Here is a 27,510-nt window from a genome sequence, read left to right on the forward strand (position 1 = left end):
AGAGCGAAGGAATTTTCTTTTCTGTACAAATAATTTTTACAGGGGATGCCATTATGATGCGTTTATTTAAAAAAACAGAGAAAATCGAAATTGTTCACGCTGATTACAAGCTAACTACTAACGGTACCAGAGCATGGTCTACCGCACGACTAGATTGAAAGGCATCCTATAGAAGACTCCGGACTACGGCGCACTGTCTTAACTTGGTAGTACAATCGGTATAGTTCGTATAAAACCGTACATCTTCGGTTATGCTAAACTTATTCATTTATTTATTAATATCAACGCTTCCTGGCATTGCAAAATTATTGATAGCTAGTATTTATGACCAGTTGACTCCTCCTAATGTCTGAGTGGCAAAACGCGATTTTTGTTAGCAAATATTTATTATTAACAATACTCGATTCGCGCCAGAATAAATGTGCTTTCCCTACGCATCTGTTTGCAGACGTCACGAATGTTTTCTTCTCCATACTGCAGCGGGGTACATACACTTCACATATGTGAAACAGCGAAATTGGGAACGTCGTTAACTGGTCCATAAATGTACTGAGAATCTAGCATAGATTACTATGAAAGATACCTGTTTCAAACAACTTAACAACTACAGTAATTGCTACTTTGCTGCTCAACCTTCTAAGTGAATCTCTAACAAACCGATAGTTACAGAATTCATTAACAGTAAATGTACGTTTGTCATGTTTTTCTTGTGTGATGTGAAATGCAATTGTATCGATATTGTTTATTGTTGATGTCATCAGAACTGAATGAAAATAGCTATTGCTGAATGTGGTTCGTACAAATGGTGATTGTTGTGGTAAGTTCCCATGGGACCAAACTGCTGAAGTCATCGGCCCTAGGCTTACACACTACTTAAGCTAACTTAAACTATCTTACCCTAAGGACAACACACGCACGTCCATGCCCGAGCGAGGACTCGAACCTCCGACGGAGGGAGCAGCGCGAACCGTGGCAAGGCACCCGAGACCGCGCAGCTACCCCGCGCGCCGGTTCGTACAAAAGGGGGTCTAGCTGTCTGCAAACAGTATAGGTTACTAAGAGTGCCGTCTAATTCATTAGAACGTTCCGTTACAGAATTACCCGCTTATTCGAAACTAATGAAATAAGTAAACAAAACATCCTGAGGAAGACGATATGAAACTGTGGCCGAAATGTCGGAGAATTTCATGTAGTGACAGTGTGATCACAAGCTTTGAAGAATTGTAAGGACAGAAAGAATATTTTGTTTATCTGGAAATTTTCTTCCTTTTCGTGTCAGTAACGCGGTATTGCTGTTGTTTAACGTGTATTTACGCACACCGAAGTTGGTCTTTAACAATATTACGATAATTTCAGAATAGCTGTCAAACTTAATTGTCCATTACTTTGGACTGCCGACCAGACATTTTTGCATCGAGATTTTATAAATATGTGTCCGAAAGTTTATGTGTTGCTGGAGCTTTGCTACTCGTCTCGCTCGCTATACTTGCTTATAGCAATGTTTACCGTAATCTTAGGTGGGCGATGAATAGTAAAATGGCATGTAATATTTTATAGACAATATTAGTAGTAATAAGATTTTTCTTTCAGAAGTATGAACTCTGTCTTTAGTCTTACGACTTTTGAAATTTCTGTAGAACCCCACTTTACTTTCTAAGAATAACAGACGACGTACAAGTTTCCCTTTACGATTATTACCGCAGGCTCCTCGCGATCCTTACATGGCGCCGTGCGAAGCAAGGGAAGAGCAGAGATCGTTAGATACAGCGGCAATGGCTACGACGAGTAATACCTGTGAAAAGCACTTGATGAAATGAGAACATGTTTTCATTTAAAATGGTTCTTTTTTTATTATACAGAACACGATTTTCTCAAAACAGAAAATGTTTGAATTCATTTTTAATTATGTAGAGCCATTTGCTTAGCAAATACAGAGGTCTCTTATGAATAATTATTTACAAAATCCATAAGGCATTCCGCCACTTTAATGTCATTAAATATGCACCTTAAGAAATTAGAATACAGTGGCAGCGTACAATTTTCAAAAATAGCGAGAAGAAAAAAAATCGATTAAAGAACAATGTTGGCCTATTGTCAGTAACTTTAAGACTGGTGCAACATCAGTAACGCTAGTCACTGAAATGGGTTAGAAATGAAATGCTACACATATCGAAAAGTGAAGCGTAATAGATCCTTCTGGTGAGGAGGTGTAATTATTACAGGGAGGGACTTTTTTTTTTTTTTAAAAAAAAAGTGGAGTTTGTCAGTAAATCACCCTGGTAGGGTTCAGTGTGGTTTTCGTGATAATCAGAAGAATGCAGGTAGATTATTCATGTGCACTTCCTCTTCTGTGTCTGTCAAGTGAAATTTTCCTCTATAGTGATCATTTTGTCCAGGAGATATTACATTGTCCCACTGAGCGAATACTGAGAATCAGATACTTCGTTGCACATTAGAAAATCATATACCAGCTAGTGTGAACCATGGATGGGCCACACATACGGTCAGTACTTGCTGATTACGTAATCTCCTCTTATCTTTCCTGTATCACACAGAGTAGTCATATTTTCAGTAAAGTTCATGATATACCAGTAAATTCCTCCAAACCACAAAACGATGAGGGAGTTGGCGGTGTGGTTCAAGTGGCATTCTCACAGAATGCACAGTTTTCGCAGCAGCGTATTGTTTGGCTGTGGCATATACAGGGGATAGGCAAAATAATGCGAACAGTGGTAGTAATGGGACGGTTGTGTTCGACGGTCAACACTGCAGGTAAGGCACCTATCGCGCTGGACTGCGAGTGTTCAGTACGGACTAGGCATCAGTACAGGTTGTTTACGAATAGTGCACACGTCGTATTTGCATTCAGAGGTCAAGGCGACGGGCGGTGAAAGACCTAACAGAGTTCCAAAGAGGGCAGGTTGCGGGGGCCTGATTAGCTGGAACAGCAGTAACCAAGACAGCGGATTTACTGAACGTTTCAAGAGCAACTACTTCAACAGTCATGACAAACTACACAAAACATGGAAAAACATCATTGTGTAAATGTAATAGTGGGCGAAATCAAAACTAAATGGCGGAGATCGTCATACGCTAACACCTATTGTGTCAAAACAATACTAAACTATGGAGGCTAAAGTAACTGCAGAGCTCAATAGCCATCTTCGAGATCGTGTATCTATTAACATAAGGCGAGCTTTCATGGACAAGCTTCTATACCGAAACCATTAGTAACGACAACCAATGCAAAGAAGCGTAAAGCATGGTGTCAGGAGCATAAATCCTGGGCCGCTGATCAGTGTAAACTCGTCGTATGGTCCGACGAGTCAACGTTTTCGTTATTTCCAACATCGGGCCGGGTTTACTCTGGAGAACGCGAAAAGAAGCCTATAATCCTGACTGCTTGATTCCAACGGTTAAGCATGGAGGTGGAAGTGTGATGGTGTGGTCAGCCATATAATGGTATTCTGCTGGTTCCATCATTACTCTCAAAGGCCGTGTTGCAACCAACGATTATGTGAACATTTTAGGTGATCAGGTGCACCCGATGATTCAAATGTTGTTCCCCAACAATGAAGGCAAATTTCACCAGGATAATGCACGTATTCACACAGCCAGGACAGTACAATGGTGGCATGAGGGGCATGCAACTGAACTGCAGCACCTTTCCTGTCCAGCACAGTCGACAGATTAGAACGTTATCCAACCCTTGTGGCGGTATTGGAGCGCAGACTCAGGAGCAAATTTCCTCCTCCCTCATCACTGCAGGAGCTAGAAGATGTTCTGATCGAAGAATGGCGTAACATTCCAGTGGAGACTATTCAGTCATTATAGGCCATTATTCCAAGAAGAATCGTTGCTGTATTACGGGCAAAAGGGGGTCCAACCCCCTATTAATAAACCATTCCCAAGTAAGGGCAGGTGTTCAAATTGTTTTGCCCGTCCCCTGTAAGTTTACAAGCATAACGTGCTCTATGAATATCACTAAACGTGATTCATGGTAACACATACAAAATGATTTGCAAATTTATGGGTGGTTTTTGTGTGACTTTCCGAAACTGGTGACCTCAGTTTTCACCCTCTCAGAAGTCTAACTATTCTGCAAGAATATGGCACCGTACGTTTCGTGTGGATTCCGTGGTTATGTATATCGATACATACGTCCATACGTACAATCTACGAGCCATAAGGGTGTTTGATATGAATTTTAGCAAAGGCTGGCTCAAGTGCCTTCCGAAAGACGTTGCCTTTTAAGTAAAAAAAAAAAAAAAAGTGCACACATTTATTGATCTACGCAGCCCAATTTATGCGAACAATCTTCGTCCCTTACTTTTACATTCAGTGGATTTCGTCCCAAAAGTGCGATTCTGGAAAGTGTTCAAAATACACATATTCGACGCCATATCCTCTTCATCGGACGCAATATGTTTACCAGCTACAAAGTCCTTCAGTTATGGGAGCAGATTTTGAAAGCAATAAGTCTCCTGCATTGCGCATTTATTTCAAAAGTTTATCGTGGTTGTGAACCCTGTTGCAACTAAATTATCTGGGAGTAGTCACGAGGGCGACAAAACGCGCGTTAATCCTATATGTTCCATACTGAGAAAGTACCTTCCCCAACCGATACATTCTCCTTGTTAGTAGATGATTCTTTTGTTTTATTTTGTAACTTATTTATCTTTGCACGTATTTAATCACTCAGTTGTCCCAGCAGACTTACACACTAATCGCCAGTTATGGATGTATCTTTGAAAAGCAATGAATTATAAGAATCCCTTCTACACCCCAGAAAAATATGACCATAACCTTCCTGTCAGATGCAATCGACTTATATTTCTCTGTAGATCCACCGGCTTCCGTCCACTGTCTTGATTTCCGTCTCGTGTTCAGTGTGAGATGATGGACCAACGTCTCACTCGCGGTATTAAATTAGCGTACAAAGTTAGACCCTTTTAACTGTCGCATATATCACTCACAGATCCGTTTTCACATCTGCAGTTTTTTACTCAACCTTTGACAATTTCGGCAGCCAACTCGCACAAAATTTTCACATAGTAAATTCACGCATACTGAAGCGTGCTCTTCTTTTATGTGTGTCGATGGTGTCAGCTATGTCATACGTCTTTAAAAGCTGACTCACCAAAACAACGCTGTACACTTTCACGGTGTTTGCATCTGTGGTTGTAATCCTTTCAAATGAATGAACGCCAAGTATGGCCACACTGAAATTCCCTCACTGAAAATGAAGAAATACACTTCTTATAAAACTTCACCGACTTTGACTGGATTACCACTGGGAATAAAACGCTGGAGAAAAACTAATTTTTGCCTGCGCTGTATTTCTGTATATTCATTTGATCTAAACAGGCAAATCTGACTACTACAATCAGTCGTATAAACAATACTATATCAGAGTTCAAGGGGGACACTCGATTTATAATATTGTACAACGCGTCTCAAGAGCACTAAAAGAATTTTTCATGCATGCCAACCCCATCTCTGTGCCAGGCCAATAAACTGCACGTTGTTCTGCATGTCATCTGTCGTTATTTTTCTGGACTTTAAGCTCTAATTTTCCTTTTCTTCACACAACTTTTCAGTTGACTGTTGCTGCGAGCGACGAACTTGTTCTGAAAAGCTGATTTACTTGTAAACTATTTCTCTTTGTCTGTGTTGTGTCTGTGCCATGCATATGTTAGGAAAAATAATAAATTGTTTGAATAATCTTTAAATACGATTCAATAAAATGAAGAGCTTGCAGTGCCCGACGACTTCATTGTTAGATTACCCATTTGAAGGAGTGGAGTATTTCGGTAATGGTGACCTATAAGTCACACTGAGCCAGCACAGACTGCGCATTTCTTGATCATTCGTAACAGAGCTGCGTACCAACCTTGTGCTTCTATTACGACTATCGGGCGCTACGCTCTTCTCACTGAACCTTCCGAGCTCGTCACGAACACTTCGACTTTTCATTGACACACTTCCGATACTGCAGCACTTCTTGGAATATGTTTGGTCAAATGTTTCAACAGAACGAAAACAATAAATTATACAACGGATTTTTGTCCTTATTTTCATAGCCAATCAAAGAGCGGAAAACGGAGAAACGGGGTGTTAAGTAGACCAACGTGAGCCCGAATTTTTCTTTATTAAGGGTTTATTTGCTTGAATAAGAACTGGCCATTTAAGAGGGGTAGGACGTCAGGAGAGGCATCACAGGACATTTTAATTTCCACTGTCTATACTTTTACAAATAAATTCATAAAACTTTGTCATCATGACCAAGAAAGATTCAGAATTTACACTCACAGCTGTGGAAGTTCGAAAACATAACAAAATAATTTTTTTTACATGTGAAATTTCATCATTTTTTTCACTTACTAACAAACCATACTCAAAGGTGTATGAAACTCTAGAATTTTACAAATCTATTAAAAACTGTGGTAAAAATTGAGGTAATTAACTAGAAAATTTGTGTTTTTTCTAAACATGAAGTTTAAAATATAACAGCTCATTCGTTTTTTCATAAATTAAATAATTTCTAGAGTTTCATACACTAGTAAGTATGGTTTGTATGCTGTGCAAAATTCATCGAAGAATCTCTCTAACTTATGAAGAAAAGTGTACCTATAGCAACAAACGCAGCCATTAGTAAGTGAAAGAATGATGAAATTTCACACGTAAAAAAATTTATTTTGTTATGTTTTCGATCTTCCACTGCAATTTCATAGCCAAACGAAGAGTGGAAAATAGAAAAAGAAGGAATCAAACTGAGCAGCGTATGGTCTAGTTTCGCAAAAAAATATTTAATTGCTTTGAAGTACTCAGGGTAATTAAGCAAAAGTGAGGGAAAAGTGAAATATTTCACGAACGCTGCCAGCTAGCTACGTGAATAAAATATCAAGAAATTCATTTCTTCAAGGCCTTAGCGATTGTGTGCATAAAAAGTTAAATTGGTGTGATATTCAGCTGTCAAAAAGGCTTCCTTCGAACCAAATTCTAAATTTTGGACATTTCAAGAACAATAGGCACTAAGAAGGCAAATGATGAGTCAAAAATTTCATCTGTTCAAGGTGTAGCTATCTTGCGTAAAAAAGTTGCTTTGGAGTGATATTTGATCTTTAAAATGACTTCCTTCGAATCAAGTACTAAATATAAGATATTTTGAGAACGACAGACTCTAGGAGGACAAATGAGATGTCAAAACTTCACCTTTAAGACCAAGATATTTTGCACATACAAAGTTGCATTGGTGTGATATTTAACCATCAACGTGGTTTCCTTAGAGACAAGCACTAAATTCAGCACATTTCGAGGAGAAGCTAGGAAGGCAAATGATGTGTCAGTAGTATCATGCGTTTTGAACAAAAAGTTGGAAATAAAAAAATTGAAAAGGCGATCAGTTAAATGTTTCGTGTAATTATTTGTCGAAGAGTAAGAACTAAAATAGATTACAGAAATATTTTTCGCACTTTTAAATGCCGCTCGAAATCATTAGGTTCGTCAAATGTTTCCCCGATCAGTTTTAAACCTTTATTTAACACAAACATTTGACTTTTTTTTTTTTTTTTTTTTTTTTTTTTTTTTTTTTTTTTTTTTTTTTTTTTTTTTTTGCTATTGAAGCATGGCAAGGGTTCTAGCCAGTGTAGCGATAGTCAATCATGGGGTAAACGAGTTGCACGCTACATCTTTCACCAATATAGTACTCCTACTCAGAATCATCCCAACGAATGGTATATTGCTTTCCCAGCCTGAGACACAAATGGTTAGACAACACCAACTGATTTACGGCCCTCTTTTTTACATACTGAGGCACGGCAATGACGTAACTTCTGTCGGATACCAGGGCATATAAAAATTCAGGGCAATGAAGCAGCTAAGCAAGACTATATGGAAAATACAAGTTGCCATTTTTTTGTTCCTATACATGAAACAGGATCATGTGTTTGTGGGACTAGTTGTATTTGAGGAACAACAAACTGCAGCAAGCGAAACAAACAACATGACGTTTCCCTTACCGACTAATGAGGTGTGTGGAAATACTTTTAACAGGTCCTCTGATAGGGCTCTGTCTTCTGATGCATGGAATCCTTCGCCAGCGACAGGACCCACCAGTGTGCAGCGCTTGCTGTGTACAGATCCCTGTACACGACATTCAAACAGACTGTGTTTCATATGAAGATATAATAGAGCTGTAACCGGCTTACCAGCTGATCTGCCCTCTACTTCAGCTGACGATGAAACGAATGTGGTTTTCTGTCTAAGATTCTGTGTAGGTTCTGACCTACTTATGTTATTAGATATTAGATAGAAGATTTTAATGCCGTTTCAGAAAGACTGCTTCATCTGTTTTACCCAGTGATCAGCAAGTCACAACTCCTTGTTATATTATTTTAGCTATTGTGTAGTTTTAGTCTGTGTATTTCAATAATGGATTTTACCAACTGCCAGTAGATTGAGACTGTAAGAGGAGAGCAGAGTTATCAAACTTAAGTTCCGTATTTCATCTTTTCAAACACAATTTTAACATATTAGTAACATTCCTCTCAAATTAGCTTCGTAATTCCACAATTGAGCGACCTACATATGTAACCAACCAAGAAACCAATCATATCCGAATACATGTTGTCAGTTGCTTACTCAATGACGAAACACATGCGGCGATTTGACATTCATTGGCACCTTGTAGAAATGAATGGAGGTTATTGAATAGTGTGGTGTTTGTGAACCAGGTCCACTTATAGGTCTGGGATACTCTCACAGTGCGTCCATCGCTGCCATTACTACAGAGGGAGATAATGCAATAATTAAAACATTGGACTCTCATGTTTGAGGACTGAAATTGAAGTCCTTGTCCAATTAATTGGGCTTCGGTTTTCTTAAACAGCTGTGGAACAATGCTGAAATGGTTCCTATAGAAAACGACGTAACGTTAGAGCATTAGGTGCCAGGTGGTGAACCCAGCATGTGCTAATGTTGGTGGTGAGTTGTAAAGTTCGGCACCCTGCGACCTCCGAGCGGTAGAAGGCTGCATGTGTTTAGAATTTGAAAACATCCTGACAGATGGCATGTTTCAGTTTTCTCCTAATGGTGCGTTGGAACGTGAGGTAATCAGTCCCATTGGACTAGGGAACGCTCAAATGGTCCAAATGGCTCTGAGCACTATGGGACTTAACTTCTGAGGTCATCAGTCCCGTAGAACTTAGAACTACTTAAACCTAACTGACCTAAGGACATCACACACATCAATGCCCGAGGCAGGATTCGAACCTGCGACCGTAACGGTCTCGCGGTTTCAGACTGTAGCGCGTAGAACCGCTTGGCCACCCCGGCCGGCACTAGGGAAGGATCGAGGAGGAAGTCGCCATGCCGTTTCAAAGGAACCATCCCGGCATTTGCTTGATTTAGTGAAATCACGGAAAACGTAAATCTGGATGGCCGGATGCGGATTTGAAACGTCGTCCTCCCGAACACGAGTCCAGTGTGCTAACCACTGCGCCATCTCACTCCGTCAACAGCTTGTAACGAGGCTTTAAAATGCGTGAGAGTGACTATAGCTGAAGCAGCTCTTGGTAGAGAATAGGGTGAAACAGCCTCTCAAAAGCACTTCACAGCGTGGAGCGTCCCTGTGTAATGGAAGGCGTCACCTGGTACTCGACTGGAAGTTCTGGTGAGAGACACTATGGGGCTTCTGAGACGTGGAGTTAATGACCAGAGCAGAGAGGAGAGGGAGTGTTGCAACGTCCTCCTGATGGCTCGTTGGAGCCTGGGCTTCTATAAGGCAAGGATAGATGTTATCCTGTGCTCTTTTTAGGTGGCTGCAACATGGATAAATACCATTTGGTCCTGGTGGTGAGCAGCACTTTGAAGTCTCTCAGATGTTCATCTTACTGGCTGTAATCAGGCGTGGACAAAGTCTTGAAAGAAGTAGATGCCACTGTGTCCAGACGATGGTACTTTGAAGCCTGGGCTTCAAGTGAGCAAGACTGAGTTCTAGGGCTGACTCAGTGATGAGCGACACTCTGGAAGCTCTAAGACATGCATCACCATTAATTGTGATGAAGGCTGGAGCGTGTCAGGAGAAATTACTTGCTGCAGTATTCTACTAATGGGTCATCAGAGCCTGGACTGCCAACAAGTGCGGTTTGTTGTCAAGCCTTCGAAGGAAGCACTCGAATAACGAATTCAGAGTATCCAGATACTGATGGCTGAGTATCCAAAAATCGATATATCTGAATGTCTATACATGAATTGCATTTGGAGCCTGAAGACGTCATACTGAAATACCGAAAATGGCTGTCAAAAGACAAATAAAATAACTTCTCAAAACATATGGTAAAGTGAGGCTTTGTGTCAGCTAGTTCTGACGGTGAATGGAACCCATCAGACCTTCATATCACAACTTGAGGTTGCAGTGGGTGAATTTGGGTGCCAGATAACTTGTGGGTGAGGATGAGAGTTACTGTAAGAGCAACGTTCTGAGTCCTCTGAGACCCACACCTCACTGGCTCTGAGCAGGGATGGAACAATGATGTTTTCTGAGTCTGGAGTGGAGGGTGAGGTGAGCGATACTCTGGGGCCTCTGATACCCTTACGACACTGGCTGTGCTCAGAGATGGAGCAGGTCTTGGGGAAAGTGCATACTGCAACGTTCTCCCACCACCACACAACAGCAGCCTGGGCTGTCAGCAAGTGATTGAGGATGGACGTGATGTTATGCTGGAGGGGCGATATCCTGGGCCTGAGAGCTTTACTGGTTGCCATAAAGACTGAGACATTACATGCTGGAACGTTCTCCTGTTGGTACACCGGAACCTGGTCTGCCAGAAAGCGAAACTGGTATCATCTCATGTGGAATTTAGGAATGAGATGAGAAACACTCTTATCTTTGTATCACTGATTGTGTTTAGGGATGCATTAGGTTCTGAGGAAAGAAAATGGTGCACCATTCTCCTGACAGTGCATCAGTGCCTGGCCTGCCAACGAGTGACACCGGACATCAGCTGATTCTGGAGTTTAGCATGCGGTGAGACCTTTAGGTTAGGTTTGGATCAGGTCGAGGGGAAATACATGCTGTAGTGTTCTCCTAACGGCGCGACGGAGTCTGGGCTGCCAGCGAGAGAGGCTGGGTGTCAGGGGTTGCTGGAGCTGCGCTGGTGGTGATCGACACTCCGGAGCCTCCTGTTGGGGGCAGGCGGCGCGGAAGTGCGCGAGTGCGGCGCGGTGCGGTGGCAGCAGCAGTCTGGAGGCGGGCCGGGAGGCGGCGTGGTGCGCCACGGCCAGCGCGGCGGCGGTGCGCACCAGGCTCTTGGCGGCCGCCGCCCCCGCAGACCAGAAGGCTCCGCCCCCCACCAGGTAGACGTTGCGAGCCGACAGCGACGCGTGGCGCACCAACACGTCCCTCTGTTCGGACACCAGCTGGGCCAGCAGTCCGCGCCACGACCAGTTGCGTGTCGGCAACCATACCTGCTGGCATCAACATTCGCCACCTTATATAAGAGTGAAGGATTTCATGAGCATTGTCATTGAAGTTAACGTCCCCCTCTGGTGTGGGATCTACTTTAAGAGTCATCTGGAGCCCAGAGTTAAGCCAGCAGGGGACACCTGAAGATTTAGAGGAAGATCTTATCAGGAAAGTGGATATGTGGAATGTCGAAGAAGTAGTTTGACAAGAAGCATGGCTCAGCCAAACCACCCAGTAGTGTTTATCTTCAGTTCACCGTTTAAGGTTCATCCTGGATGATTCAGTCACTAACAAAGAGAATGAAGAGACTTGGTATATTTTATTAGGCTAATCAGTTTCGTCTTTTGATAAAGGTCATCGTCACTTATGTATATCGCTTTACTGTGAGACGCAGGTTGGAGGCTTTGAAAATAACACAACTTCCATAATTTTAACTGGATCTTCATCCTACTGATAAGTTGGGTTTTAAAGTAATTACATGTACATTTATATACGAATGCTTGGTGTCTGTTCTTTCGGACAGCCGACAGCAATGATCCCCTTCCTATCCTTTCTCCCCCTTTTACCTTAAATTTACATACATATACGTATTTGACGATAACCTGTATCAAAAGTCCAATTCGTTTTCCCAATAAAACATAATAAGAAACCAAGACGTTGTCTTCCTTCATTATAATTACAAGTGGTTACAGTTTTCTGAGACGTCTTGTCTTGACTTGGAGGATAGTAATCTATCTCCTCTACTGAATCCATAATGGTTTCGTGTGGCAATAGAAGACAGTGCAAAATACGAAATTCACGAAGAAAAGTTCTTCGACTTACTTTTGGCCAAGTATTTCTGCTTTTCATACGACCATCCAGTGATGATGTTTTGCTGCCGATGACAATATTGCCGGTGAAAAATCTTATACTGGTGGCAATTCTGTGTGATAAATCGTATATGTACACTACTGGCCATTAAAATTGCTACACCAAGAAGAAATGCAAGTAATAATGGGTATTTATTGTACAAATATATTATACTAGAACTGACATGTGATTAAATTTTCACGCAATTTGGGTGCATGGATCCTGAGAAGTCAGTACCCGGAACAACCACCTCTGGTCGTAATAACGGCCTTTATACGCTTGGACATTGAATCAAACATAGCTTGGATGGCGTGTACAGGTACAGCTGCCCGTGCAGCTTCAACACGATACCACAGTTCACCAAGAGTAGTGACTGGCGTGTTGTAACGAGCCAGTCGCTCGGACACCATTGACGGGACGTTTTCAATTGGTGAGAGATCTGGAGAATGTGGTGGCCAAGGCAGCAGTCGAACATTTTCTGTATGCAGAAAGGCCTGTACAGGACCTGCAAAATGCGGTCGTGCATTATCCTGCTGAAATGTGGGGTTTTGCAGGGATCGAATGAAGGGTAGAGCCACGGGTCGTAGCACATCCGAAATGTAACGTCCACTGTTCAAAGTGTCGTCAGTGCGAACAAGAAGTGACCGAGACGTGTAACCAATGGCACCCCATACCATCACGCCGGGTGATACGCCAGTATAGCCATGACGAATACACGCTTCCAATGTGCGTTCACCGCGATGTCGCCGAACACGGATGCGACCATTATGATGCTGTAAACAGAACCTGGATTCATCCGAAAAAATTACGTTTTGCCATTCGTGCACCCAGGTTCACCGTTGAGTACACCATCGCAGGCGCTCCTGTCTGTGATGCAGCGTCAAGGGTAACCGCAGCCATGGTCTCGGAGCTGATAGTCCATGCTGCTGCAAACGTCGTCGAACTGTTCGTGCAGATGGATGTTGTTTTGCAACTGTTGACTCAGGGATCGAGGCGTGGCTGCACGATCCGTTACAGCCATGCGAATAAGATGCCTGTCATCTCGACTGCTAGTGATACAAGGCCGTTGGGATCCAGCACGGCGTTCCGTATTAAACCTGCTGAACCCACCGATTCCATATTCTGCTAAAAGTCATTGGATCTCGACCAACGCGAGCAGCAGTGTCGCGATACGATAAACCGCAATCGCGATAGGCTACAATCCGACCTTTATCAAAGTCGGAAACGTGATGGTACGCATTTCTCCTCCTTGCACGAGGCATCACAACAACGTTTCACTAGGCGACGCTGGTCAACTGCTGTTTGTGTATGAGAAATAGGTTGGAAACTTTCCTCATGTCAGCACGTTGTAGGTGTCGCCACCGGCGCCAACCTTGTGTGAATGCTCTGAAAAGCTAATCACTTGCATATCACAGCATCTTCCTCCTGTCGGTTAAATTTCGCTTCTGTAGCACGTCATCTTCGTGGTGTAGCAATTTTAATGGCCAGCAGTGTATTAGGGTCATTCAAATAAAAACGAACCGGAGGCTCTAGAATGAAAGCCGCTAAACGTATCGTAATGCCGTTTTTTACGGAAGAAAATGTGGTTCGTTTAAGAGCGAAGTGGCTCCAGAATCGCAGTTCCTGGGACGCGGACGCACGTGCCCGAGACGATAGAGCGAGCACGCGCACGCGCCCTCTGCCCACTGGAAACAGGGAACTGAAGGCTTCAAAAGAACAGCACTGGAGTGTAGTGCGTCTCCTGACAGGGGAAGGAGTGCGGGGAACGGGAATTCATCGAAGAACGGCAGGAATGCAGGGAGAGCACTTATTGTGCCACAAACGATTCAACAAAGGACGGATTTTGACCGATGGTGCACGATGTGACACGTCACACGGCGTTAGCGATAACATTGTCCAGCAGGTGGATGCACTCATTATTGAAGACCGGCGAGTTAGGAGACAGCCATTGCCTCAGAGGTCGGACTGAGCATGGGAATTACAACCAACATTCAGTGCTTTCGGTATAGTTGTGTCATTCTTGGACGAATTTCCGTTCCCCTCACTCGTTCCGCTGTAATATAAAGCACACCATCCCTTTTCGCTTTCTTTGAAACCTCCATTTCTCTGTGAGACCCGAGTTTCTCCTGGCGTATACGATTTTCAAACAACTTACGGGATTACAGCCAGGTAATATTTACATCGCCCGCCGATATTTCGGCGGGAGTACACTCTTCCCCCCCCCCCTCCCCCCCTCCCCCTCGCCCCCTCTCCCCCCCTCCCCCACCCACACACCCACACCCCATTTTCAAGGCACAAACTGCAACGGACAGGTCATGTACAGCCAAATTTAGAACCTCAGTTCTTGGGGTTATTCAGGAAAGGTAACACACTCACACTGAACACTAGTGCCACCAAAGGTGCCCAAAGGCAGAGGTATCGATAGTGAAAGACTAGCAAGTGAGGTAACATTGACTCCTTCCCTCTGTTTTTGACAAAGGAGAGAGCAGGATTCCATCCATGTTTACAAGATTGCTCTCCTAATTTAATTTCGACAGACTCCTTAATAAAACAGTCCCAAAAGCTGGACGTGCACGCCAATATCAGCAGAGCAGACAGATGGAGTTGCGGTGGGTAGCCCGTTGTGACCTGTGTTTGCAAATTTGTTTATGGAAGATTTCGTAGAGAGTGCATTCGAGTCGGCGCCTTTGGAAACCATCTGTTTCTTCAGATATGTTGATGATACTTTTGTTGTTTGGCCTCATGGTAGGGAGAATTTGAATGCCTTTTACGACATGTGAACTCGATCCATTCGAACAAGCGTTAGGAGATGATAGATAAACTTCAGTGGAAGACTCTGTAGGAGAGACGCTCAGTAGCTCGGTACGGGCTTTTGTTGAAGTTTCAAGAACATACATTCATCGTAGAGTCAAGCAGTATATTGCTCCCTCCTACGTATATCGCGCGATGAGACCATGAGGATAAAATCAGAAGCATACCGACAATCCTTCTTTCCACGAACAATACGAGTTTGGAATAGAAGGGAGAACCGATAGAGGTACTGAGAGTACCCTCCGCCACACACCGCCAGGTGGATTGCGGAGTTTGGATGTAGATGTAGATGTAGAACATTGGTTTTACGATGGAGGTGGAAGAGGATGGTTGCCCTCCCTTTCTTGACGTTTTGGTGGGAGGAAGCTTGATGGATCATTGGGACGTGCAGTACTCACGTACTCAACACTGACTTTTATTTGCAGGCTGATAGTTGTCACCATCCTGCTCAGCGTGAATGGGTACTTCGTACCTTGGTACACAGGGCACATGTCATTTCTGACACAGAGTCTTTGCCAGCTCAGTTGGCCCAAAGCTACATTTCGTCAAAATGGTTACAGTGAAAGACAGATTGAACGTGCGTTGCGCTATCGACCAACTGTGCATCGGGTGATTGATGATGACACTCAGGCAACACCTAAGTCTACTTCCTTTTTAACTTACGTAGGAAGCACTTACACAAAGATCGGTCGTATTTTACGGACATACGACGTGAAATGTGTTTTCCGAACTCCATCTAAAATTAGAGTGGTTTTGGGTTGTGTTAAGGATGATCTAGGTTTGAGTAAGGAGGGAATACATCGCATTCATTGTAGGTGTGGCACGGCATACATTTTTCAGACTATCAGGACCGTGGGACAACGGCCTTGCCGCAGTTGCTACACCGGTTCCTGTGAGATCACCGAAGTTAAGCACTGTCGGGCGTGGTCGGCGCTTGGATGGGTGACCATCCAGGCCGCCATGCGCTGTTGCCATTTTTCGGGATGCACTCAGCCTCGTGATGCCAATTGAGGAGCTACTCGACCGGGTAGTAGCGGCTACGGTCAAGAATGCCATCATAACGACCGGGATAGCGGTGTGGTGACCACACGCCCCTCCTATCCGCATCCTCCCCTGAGGACGATACGGCAGTCGGATGGTCCCGGTAGGCCACTCGTAGCATGAAGACGGATTGCTTTTTTTTTATCAGGACCGTGGAGGAACGATGCACTGAGCATTAATGGCACACACGATTACAGCAGCCAAATAGATCTGCCATTGCCGAACATTGTTTGGATACTGGTCACCCTATGTTATAGAACAATACCGAGACATTGGCATGGACGTTCAGCTATTGGGACAGGCTGTTGAGATTAAATTAGTGAGCAATCTTGTAAATAGGGATGGAGTGTTTCGTTTAAGCTCTGCTTGAAATCCTGCTCTCTCCCTTGTCAGAAACAGTTTGACAGAGTAAATGTTACCTCACTTGCTAGTTCGTAGTCTTTCACTATCGATACCTCTGACTTTGGTCATCTTTGATGGCCCTAATATTCAGTGTGAGTGTGTTTTCTATCCTGAATTACTCCAAGAACCGGGATTTTAAATTTGCCTGTACATCGCTTGTCCGTTGCAGTTTATGCCATGCAAATGACGGGGTCGCTGTAAATATTATCTGGCTGAATTCCCGTAAGAGGCTCCATTTCTGTGTTTTCAGCACAACTGAGTGCGGTGGACTGTGGACGACTGCACGTTGCACCTGCTCACCCTCTGGTCGCATCGGTGTGCCCTTTAGCGCCTAGTTTGGGACTTCAGCGCTCTCATAGGGACTACACCTTCTTCCATGGAAGAATGGCATTATCATCTGTTCAAGAGTTTTCATTTTACAGCCTCCGGCTCGTTTCTTGCCGAATGACTCTAATATAAGAAGAATGGAAAAGAAAATTGGGGATCTGTTATATGACGACCAGTTTGGCTTTAGGAAAAGTAAAGGCACCAGAGAGGCAATTTTACATCAACGTCCACATGGTTACTCTGCAATTCACACTTAAGTGCCTGGCAGACGGTCCATCGAACCATTTTCATACTACTTCTCTTCCATTCCACTCTGGAATGGCGCGTGGGAAAAAGGAACACCTAAATCTTTCCGTTCGAGCTCTGATTTCCCTTATTTTATTATGATGATCATTTCTCCCTACGTAGATGGGTCTCAACAAAATATTTTGGCATTCGGAAGAGAAAGTTGGTGATTGAAATTTCGTAAATAGATCTCGCCGCAAAGAAAACCGCCTTTGTTTCAGTGACTGCCACCCCAACTCGCGTATCATAACAGTGACACTCTCACCCCTATTGCGCGATAACACAAAACGAGCTGCCCTTCTTTGCACTTTTTCGATGTCCTACCTCAATCCTACCTGGTTTGCGGCTAATTGTGGAAACAAGCCTAAAGAAAATTCAAACACGTTCATAGGATTTGTCGACCTGGAAAAACCGTTAGACAATGTGAAATGACTCAAGATGCTCTAAATTCCGAAAAACTAAGGTAAGAAATAGGAAGAGAAGGGAAATATACAATACACATATATGAGACAAGAGGTAATAATAAGGGTGAACGACGGAGAATGAAGAGATCGGATTAAAAAGGGTGTAAAACAGGGATGTAGTCTTTCGCCCGTATTGTTCAGTCTATACATCGAAGAAGTAATGATGGAAACACAAGAAATGTTCAGGAATGGAATTAAAATTTAAGGTGGAAGGGTGTCAATGTTACGATTTGCTGGTGACATTGCTATACTGAGTGAAAGTGAGTAAGAATTACCTGACCTTCTCAGTGGAATAAACAGTCTAATGAGTACAGAATATGCATTGAGAGTAAATCGAAGAAACACGAAAGTAATGAGATGTAGCAGAAGTGAGAATAGCGTAACATCAGGATTGCTGGTCACGAAGTAAATGGAGTTAAAGAATTTAGCTACCTAGGCAGTAAAATAACCAATGACGGGCGGATCAAGGTGAACATCTAAAGCAGGCTAGCGATAGCAAAAAGGGCTTCCCTGGCCAAGAGAAGTCTACTAGTATCAAACATAGGCCTTAATTTGAGGAAGAAATTCCTGAGAATGCACATTTGGAGCTCAGCATTGTCTGGTAGTGAAACATAGACTATTGGAAAACCGGCCCGGAAGAGAGTCGACACATTTGAGACGTGGTGGTACAGACGAATGTTGAAAATTAGGTGGACTGATAAAATAACCAATGACGGGCGGATCAAGGTGAACATCTAAAGCAGGCTAGCGATAGCAAAAAGGGCTTCCCTGGCCAAGAGAAGTCTACTAGTATCAAACATAGGCCTTAATTTGAGGAAGAAATTCCTGAGAATGCACATTTGGAGCTCAGCATTGTCTGGTAGTGAAACATAGACTATTGGAAAACCGGCCCGGAAGAGAGTCGACACATTTGAGACGTGGTGGTACAGACGAATGTTGAAAATTAGGTGGACTGATAATGTAAGAAATGAGAAAGTTCTTCACAGAATCGGAGAGGAAAACACAGATAAGGAGAAGGGACACAATGAGAGGACATATGTTATGACATCAGGGAGCGACTTCCATGGTACTAGAGGGAGCTGTAGAGGACAAAAACTGTAGAGGAAGACAGAGATTAGAACATATTTAGCAAATAATTGAGGACGTAGGTTGCAAGTGTTACTCTGAGATGAAGAGGTTTAGCACGGGAGAGGAATTCGTGGCGGGCCGCATCAAACCAGTCAGAAGACTGATGACAAAAAGAAAGATCAATATATACTAAAAACATTAAGGGTCCTATTACACGTTCTTAGAATACACGTTACGTTACTTTCGGTTCTGTCGAATATTCCCTGTGCACTGTGGTTTAGCGGGTTCTATCAGTCATTCAGCAGGCAGTGACACGATATTCTGTATATCAATACCTACAGGGTGGCGCACGAAATGTGTTAATATTTTGTTTTTGAATATAAACTTTATTGTCAATACCATCTGAAAGGAACATATACCACAATTAAGAGCCGTCCGTGGAGATTTGTTCTAACTCAGCACGTGCTCAGTGTGTCCACCATCTCGTTTCTTAGCTTCCTTCAAACGAACACTGAAGTTAGTGATTACCCTACGGCACATGTCTTCCGTAATTTCACTGCAAGCTTGAAGAGTAAGTCTTATGAGCGTCATTAAATCACGTGGACGTTTCGGGAAAATTTTTTCCTTTAGGTACCCCCAAAGAAAAAAGCACATGGGTTGAGGTCTGGGCTATTGGGGGGCAAATTTTGTCCGTCATTGAAGCGACTTGTAAACCTGAGTAAAATGATTCGCATGTCGAAATGCTCGTGTGAAAACTCCAACACAGTATTTGCATTATGTGGCCTTGCTCAATCTTGCACAAACCATTGCATGTTGAGGGGCAAGGCAGTAGCAAGAAGCCGTGGAATGAAGCTATTACGAAGCATGCTCAAATAACGCTCGCTGTTCACAGTTTCTTCAAAGAAAAAGGGTCCAATAAGTCCGTGACTGGAAATTGCAGCCCACGCTGTAATCCTCGGAGCTTAATGTTGTCGTTCATGAAGCACTTGTGGGTTATCAGTGCCCCAAAAGCGTACATTTTGTTTGTTAACCACACCGTCTAAATTAATATGTGCGTGGTCTGAAAACCAAACGTAGTTGAGAGTTTCTTCCCTATCCTCCGCCCAATGAGCAAACAGTAGTCTCTGCTGCTTGTGTTCTTCAGTGAGCTTCTGTGCACAGGTCATCTTGTATGGGTACATATGGAGGTCACTTTTAAGAATTCGTTGAACGGAGCGTCTGGATATTCCCAGTTGCACTGCTGCCTTTCTATACGATTTCGGGGGACTTCAGAGAAGTACCGCTTCAGTATTCTCCGGCGAACAAACAGGCTTAGGCCGAGGTCGCTTCGCTTCCAATACTGTTCCTTCCTGTACAAGTTTATCTTACACCCTGTGGATAGTCTTCTTACAAAGGACCCATCGTGTGTTAAACTATTGTCGAAAACGCCTCTGAGTCAAAACAAGGCTTCTCGTTTCATGAAAAAGTAACACAATTGCCGATCGTTGCAGTGTCCTCAGTTTTCCATTGTCAGCCATTGCTACTTACTAGGCTCCTAGCGGCAGTATCGTGAATTACACGTCATTTCGTAGCTAATTTGTTTTTCCAAGCTCTGCTGGTACTGCTGTAGAGATCCCAGCGGGATATCTAATGTGAGTTGTAAATTGTGAAAGAAACAACTGGTGATACATTTCGTGCGCCACTCTGTAGGTATCAGTTTTAAATATGAGTAATGTGAATGCCGTGCTGTTACTTGGCGTGACGTACTTCATCGATGTCGAGCGGCAGGACGAACCGGAAGCGCTCGAGGTTGGAGTAGAGGCAGTGGTTGTAGGCGAGGACCTCCATGCGGCGCTTGCGTAGGAGCGTCGCCGTGGCGGATGTGGCGCCCCTGGCGTCGCCGGGCAGAACGAGGCGCTGCGCTGTCAGTAGACCGCGAGCCTGGTAGTGGCGCAGCACGCGCTGCGCGGCCACGCCCACTGCCGACACGTGCGCGACCACGTGCTGCGCGCCCAGCAGACGCAGCACCTCCACCCACCACGCCAGCCGGCCCGACACCTCCCTGTCTGCGCAGCGAGGGCAGAAGTGCGTCAAGGCGGAAAGGTATAGCCGGCTGAATAGTACCATACGAGAGTAGTATATGACGTATTGCTATATCTGGGTCAGAATGGAGAAGTGATTGACAGCTATCTGTTTTGTTTGCCATTGTCGTATCGCTCTGCAAGGCGACAATTACGGCCACTAACATAGCTGTTGTGGTTCGTTTTCACTATATACTGTAAGTAAATTAAAATATTATGACATCACTGGTAGTGCTGCAAAGTGGTTTCAGTCATATCTTACTAATAGAAAACAAAGGGTGTCATTACGTAACACTTCAGCAGCAGGCAATCAGACATCATCTGACTGGGAAGAAATTACATGTGGTGTTCCCCAAGGTTCCACACTAGGTCCACTACTTTTTCTTGTGTATATTAATGACCTGTCACCTGTTACATTACCAGATGCCAGGTTTGTCTTATTTGCAGATGGTACAAACATTGCAATAAATAGTGAATCAAATATAAATTTAGAAAGGGCAGCTAATCAAATGTTTACTGACATTAATAATTGGTTCATAGCCAGTTCACTGTCATTAAATTTCGAAAAGACCCACTACTTGCAGTTCAGAACTTCCAAGAGATTTCCTTCTAATGTGTGTATAAAATATGACGACAGGGAAATAGGAGAAGTTGAGAGCGTAAAATTCTTGGTATTACAACTTGATAATAAATTCAGTTGGGAGCGACATACTAACCAACTGCTAAAGCGCCTAAACTAGTCTGTGTCTGCAATGCGAATGATGTCAGACATAGGAGATATAAATATTTAAAAAATCGGCATATTTTGCTTATTTTCACTCCATTATGACATGTGGTATAATATTTTGGGGTAACTCCACAAACCGAGAAAAAATTTTTAGAGTACAGAAGCGTATAATAAGAGTAATGTGTAGTGTAAATCCAAGAACACCATGTCGAAACCTATTCAAAGAATTGGGCATACTAACCACAGCTTCCCAGTAAAATTATTCCTTAACGAAGTTTGTGCTACATAATACATCTCTTTTTCCAACTAAGTGCTTAGTACACAGTATCAATACTAGGAATAAAAACAATATACATAAATATTTAAAATCACTTACTCTTGCCCAGAAAGGAGTCCAGTATTCAGCAACACATATTTTCAATAAGTTACCAGCAACCATTAAGAGTTTAGTTTCAGACAAGACACAATTTAAACATAATTTAAAAGAATTTTTGGTGGACAACTCGTTCTATTCCATCCATGAGTTTCTCAACAAGTGCAGTAGACCATTTTAATGAAAATTTATTATACTTTAATTTTTGACAATACTTGGTTGTAACAGCCGAGTAACTGTCTACTGTGTGAATGATGGATGTATGGAGAGCAGATGTAAGTCTTAAGTCTGGAAATAGTGGAAGTTTAATTTTAAATCTTGTACATAATTTGACTGTTCTTAACTGAGGATCATTGAAATGACTAATTTAGTTTAATTTTTGACAATAGTTGGTTGTAATAGCCAAGTGACTAGCTACTGTGTGAAAAATGGATTTAATGAAAGCAGATTAAACCTGCAAATATTAGAAGTTTAATTTTAATTCATGTACATAATTTTACTGTTTATTGACTAAGGATCATTAAAATTAATGAAACTCAGGTTTTTTTAATTACATTTTTGTAATGTATTTATCTGACATGTTCCACACCCAGGACGATCCCCTCTTTTGTGGGTCTATGGAATGAATAATTAATCTAATCTAATGATACACAAAAGAATCTCTGCAGCTGACAGTGAACTGAGTTCTTTAATTTGCTGGAAATTGTACTGTTGTGGCAACACTCTCATTCCAGACTTCCTAACCTATTAAGAGACTGGCAGGCGAGCTGCCTATGGAAATCTTCCGCCAGGTACCAGAGTACCGCTGGCACAACGCGGTCTAAGACCCCATCCACCGCAGTGCAGAGCTAAATTTTCGCATGTTGTGGTCCAACATTGCGCTGCGCATTGAGCTAGCAGCAATGGCCTGACATTCATTGTCCAGGGACAAAACTTGGCACATGTCGCACCTATCGTGTAGTCAGGGACGGTTGTTCCAATGTCTGCATGCAGCAGGATTAGCATTACATGTGCCTCTGGTCACACTACCACTACCAGTGTAGTGAAAGAGTTGACTGGAGAGTGGAATGGCACGCTGATGTCCTCAGTGACGAGAGTAGACTCTGTCATGCGTGTTGCATAGAACTGGTGAGCTGCCTCTTGCAGAGTGCTTTCGCCCACTACGCGCAGGTCATTCTGCAGGCTTCATTGTGTGGGACGGGGTGGGGCGGCATCAGTAACAACTTGTGGTCATAGTGTTACTGCAGGATAAAGCAACCAGTGCATACTAAATTGCAAAGGCTGTAATCCTCGTGCTACTGTCAGGCGACGTGTTCTTCCAGCAATACAATGCATGTCCACATATGGTTGTTGTGATGCAATGTGCTGTTCGTGGTGTCCAACAACTGCTTTGGTCAGCAGCATCACCAGATCTAGCTGAACAAGTTTGGGGTGCAACGAAGGGGGAACTAACTCGTCCTCCAGGATCTGCAAGAACCATTGCCAACTTGCAACAAAAGGCGAAAGATGGGTGGGACAGTCTATCTCAGAACGCCACACACCTTTATGATCGTCTGCATGCGAGAATACATGCCTAGTTGGCGCCAGAGCGGAGTATAGTGAGTGTAAATGGGCCTGTTTGGTCACCCTTTGCAATGGGATGTGTGCCTCATTTGGTCTGGATTTGTTACCATTCATTCCTACAATGATCAACTACATGTCTTTTCACATGTCAATAAAATGGCCTTGTCGTTGAGGGTGCTGCATTTTTTTCGGGCAGTGTGTAAATACTCGCCACAAACGCCCAAGCAGCTCTTTTTGTTCGATTCTGTTGACGCCATGACATCACAGCGGCTATTAAACCCTTGTGGACCAAGCAACTTCTATCACATCTAGAACCGACATCAGCCAGCCGATGGTTTATGTGTCGCTACTAGACCTGGTGGTTCTGACACTCGATCTAGTGCTGCCAAAGGAAGACACACGCTATGGTTGTTGTATGTTTAGAACGCACACTTCAAATAAATGGAACTCCACGATTTCTAGATTAATGTATATAGTACATGTTCTCTGTGCTGCAATGTTTGGATGTCTCCATTCGTTTTTCGCAGAGGGGCCTGAAGATGAAGCCAATGATGCATCGAAACTGGCTGCTTAAATAATAAATATTTTAGGAAGAATTACGGCTGTTGGTGTCCTTTTCCATCGAGTCACTGATCAGCCGCAGTAAGGCATTCACATTTCTATGATGGATTTTTTTTTTCCGAGTCGAGTCGTTAGTCTTCTGACTGGTTTGATGCGGCCCGCCACGAATTTCTCCCCTCCGCCAACCTCTACATCTCAGAGTAGCACTTGCAATCTGTGTCCTCAATTACTTGCTGGATGTATTGCAATCTCTGTATTCCTCTACAGTTTTTGCCCTCTACAGCTCCCTCTAGTACCATGGAAGTCGTTCCCTATGTACTAACAGACGTCCTATCATCCTGTCCCTTCTCCTTGTCAGTGTTTTCTTCATAATCCTTTCCTCTCCGAACTCCCTCATTCCGTCCCTTATCAGTCCACCTAATTTCCTACATTCGTCTGTATCACCACAGTTCAAGTGCTTCGATTCTCTTCTGTTCTGGTTTTCCCAGAGCCCATGTTTCACCACCATAAAATGCTCTGCTCCAAACGTACATTCTCAGAAATTTCTTTTCCAATACGACATTTGATGCTAGCAGACTTCTCTGGCCAGGAATGGCCTTTTTGCCAGTGCTAGGTATACATGTGTGGCATTTTGTGCTTAAAGTTGTCAAAAACAGACGTTGGCAAACAACAGGAAAGTCTACAGAATAACTGTGGCCAGACAAATGATTCGGCCAGCAGGCTTAAAACGAAACATCAGACGTTTACAGTGCTGATTTCGACAGTCATAAGCTCAAGTTTAACAATAAACTTTAACTTTCTTATAATAGAGATACAATATTCTAATGCGCTCAATGTATCCAGGAGAACGATGCATATCTATAAGAAGGGAGTTTACATATGACATTTACGTACGCTTGAGGCCTGTTTGCCTTGCACATGTGTAGTAACAGTGAGTGTTCTTTACAGTACGGAAGGACGTAATTTTGTGAGTAGGAAAATGAGAATTTTAGGCAGGATCATAGGAAATGTAATGGACGCGAGACTGTACCAACTCTCGTTCCAAGACAGAATGCAGCACGGAGTCTAATCTTTGCTGTTGTTCCTTATTCCATTGTTGAGATACGATCCGTCTCACGGAAAACGGAGGATGAGGGTATACGGCGATTTGTTCCTATGACCTCAAAGAATGTACGCATGTCGAAGACGATACGACAACTCTTAGCATCACGTGGAGGGTTACTCCACGGGCGGTTTATTGAGGGTCTGTTAGGGACGTTCAGTTTGTCTTTAGAGCACGAGCGAGGCAATTCTGACGTTGCGCTTGTTGTATTACTGAACCCTTATACAGTACCACATTGCTGTCAGTCCGTCCATCTGTCTGTCTGTCCGTCTGTTAAGAACTCGTTTTATCAGGAACGGGTATAATTTATGTCTAATCTGCATCTATATCTACATGGATACTCTGCAAATCACATTTAAGTGCCTGGCACAGGGTTCATCGAACCACCTTCACAATTCTATATTATTCCAATCTCGTATAGCGCGCGGAAAGAACGAACAGCTATATCTTTACGTAAGAGCTCTGATTTCCCTTATCTTATCGTGGTGATCGTTTCTCCCTATAAAGGTCGGTGTCAACAAAATATTTTCACATTCGGAGGGGAAAGTTGGTGATTGGAATTTCATGAGAAGATTCCATCGCAACGAAAAACGCCTTTCTTTTAATGATGTTCATCCCAAATCCTGTATCATTTCTGTGACACTCTCTGCCATATTTCGCGATAATACGAAACGTGCTGCCCTTCTTTGAACGTTTTCTATGTATTCCGTCAGTCCTATCTGGTAAGAGTCCCACACCGCGCAGCAATATTCTAAAAGAAGACAGAGAAGCTTAATGTAGGCAGTCTCCTTAGTAGGTCTGTTACATTTTCCAAGTGTCCTGCCAATCAAACGCAGTATGTGGTTACCCTTCCCCACAACATTTTATAGCCGGCCGCGGTAGTCTCGCGGTTCTACGCGCGCAGTCTGGAACCGTGCGACTGCTAAGGTCGCAGGTTCGAATCCTGCCTTGGGCATGGATGTGTTTGATGTCCTTAGGTTAGTTAGGTTTAAGTAGTTCTAAGTTCTAGGGGACTAATGACCACAGCAGTAGAGTCCCATAGTGCTCAGAGCCATTTGAACCATTTTTTTTTTTGTACAACATTTTATATGTGTTCCTTCCAATTTAAGTTGTTCGTAATTGTAATACCTACGTATTTAGTTGAATTTACGGCTTTCAGATTAGATTGATTTATCGTGTAACCGAAGTTTAATGAATTCCTTTTAGCAAACTTTCCGCTATTTAGGGTCAACTGTCAATTTTCGCACCATTCAGATATCTTTTCTAAATCATTTTGCAATTTGTTTTGATCTTCTCATGATTTTATTAGTCGATAAACGACAGCGTCATCTGCAAACAACCTAAGACGGGTGCTCAGATTATCTCCCAAATCGTTTATATACACTCCTGGAAATGGAAAAAAGAACACATTGACACCGGTGTGTCAGACCCACCATACTTGCTCCAGACACTGCGAGAGGGCTGTACAAGCAATGATCACACGCACGGCACAGCGGACACACCAGGAACCGCGGTGTTGGCCGTCGAATGGAGCTAGCTGCGCAGCATTTGTGCACCGCCGCCGTCAGTGTCAGCCAGTTTGCTCCATCGCAGTCTTTAACACTGGTAGCATGCCGCGACAGCGTGGACGTGAACCGTATGTGCAGTTGACGGACTTTGAGCGAGGGCGTATATTGGTCATGCGGGAGGCCGGGTGGACGTACCACCGAATTCCTCAACACGTGGGCGTGAGGTCTCCACAGTACATCGATGTTGTCGCCAGTGGTCGGCGGAAGGTGCACGTGCCCGTCAACCTGGGACCGGACCGCAGCGACGCACGGATGCACGCCAAGACCGTAGGATCCTACGCAGTGCCGTAGGGGACCGCACCGCCACTTCCCAGCAAATTAGGGACACTGTTGCTCCTGGGGTATCGGCGAGGACCATTCGCAACCGTCTCCATGAAGATGGGCTACGGTCCCGCACACCGTTAGGCCGTCTTCCACTCACGCCCCAACATCGTGCAGCCCGCCTCCAGTGGTGTCGCGACAGGCGTGAATGGAGGGACGAATGGAGACGTGTCGTCTTCAGCGATGAGAGTCGCTTCTGCCTTGGTGCCAATGATGGTCGTATGCGTGTTTGGCGCCGTGCAGGTGAGCGCCACAATCAGGACTGCATACGACCGAGACACACAGGGCCAACACCCGGCATCATGGTGTGGGGAGCGATCTCCTACACTGGCCGTACACCTCTGGTGATCGTCGAGGGGACACTGAATAGTGCATGGTACATCCAAACCGTCATCGAACCCATTGTTCTACCATTCCTAGACCGGCAAGGGAACTTGCTGTTCCAACAGGACAATGCACGTCCGCATGTATCCCGTGCCACCCAACGTGCTCTAGAAGGTGTAAGTCAACTACCCTGGGCA

The 27,510-nt window shown here is 43.7% G+C and overlaps 1 protein-coding gene across 3 annotated transcripts in view; it reads right to left on the reverse strand.

Moving 5' to 3' along the window:
* Positions 1-1,881: 1,881 nt before the first annotated feature.
* LOC126335186 (uncharacterized) overlaps positions 1,882-27,510 on the reverse strand; it is an 88,498-nt gene continuing 62,869 nt past the window's right edge. Inside the window, exons 4-5 of one of the 3 annotated variants that reach the window (XM_049998181.1) lie at positions 20,461-20,759; positions 1,882-11,469 (exon numbers count right to left, since the gene is read on the reverse strand). In XM_049998181.1, the coding sequence (XP_049854138.1) occupies positions 11,044-11,469; positions 20,461-20,759 (725 nt within the window). In that variant the 3' untranslated portion in view covers positions 1,882-11,043. Of the gene's footprint in view, positions 11,473-20,460; positions 20,760-27,510 lie in introns of all 3 variants that reach the window. The other 2 variants (XM_049998180.1, XM_049998183.1) reach the window with 2 other exon arrangements.

Source organism: Schistocerca gregaria, chromosome 2 (genome assembly GCF_023897955.1).
Source record: "Schistocerca gregaria isolate iqSchGreg1 chromosome 2, iqSchGreg1.2, whole genome shotgun sequence".
Lineage (NCBI taxonomy): Eukaryota > Metazoa > Arthropoda > Insecta > Orthoptera > Acrididae > Schistocerca > Schistocerca gregaria.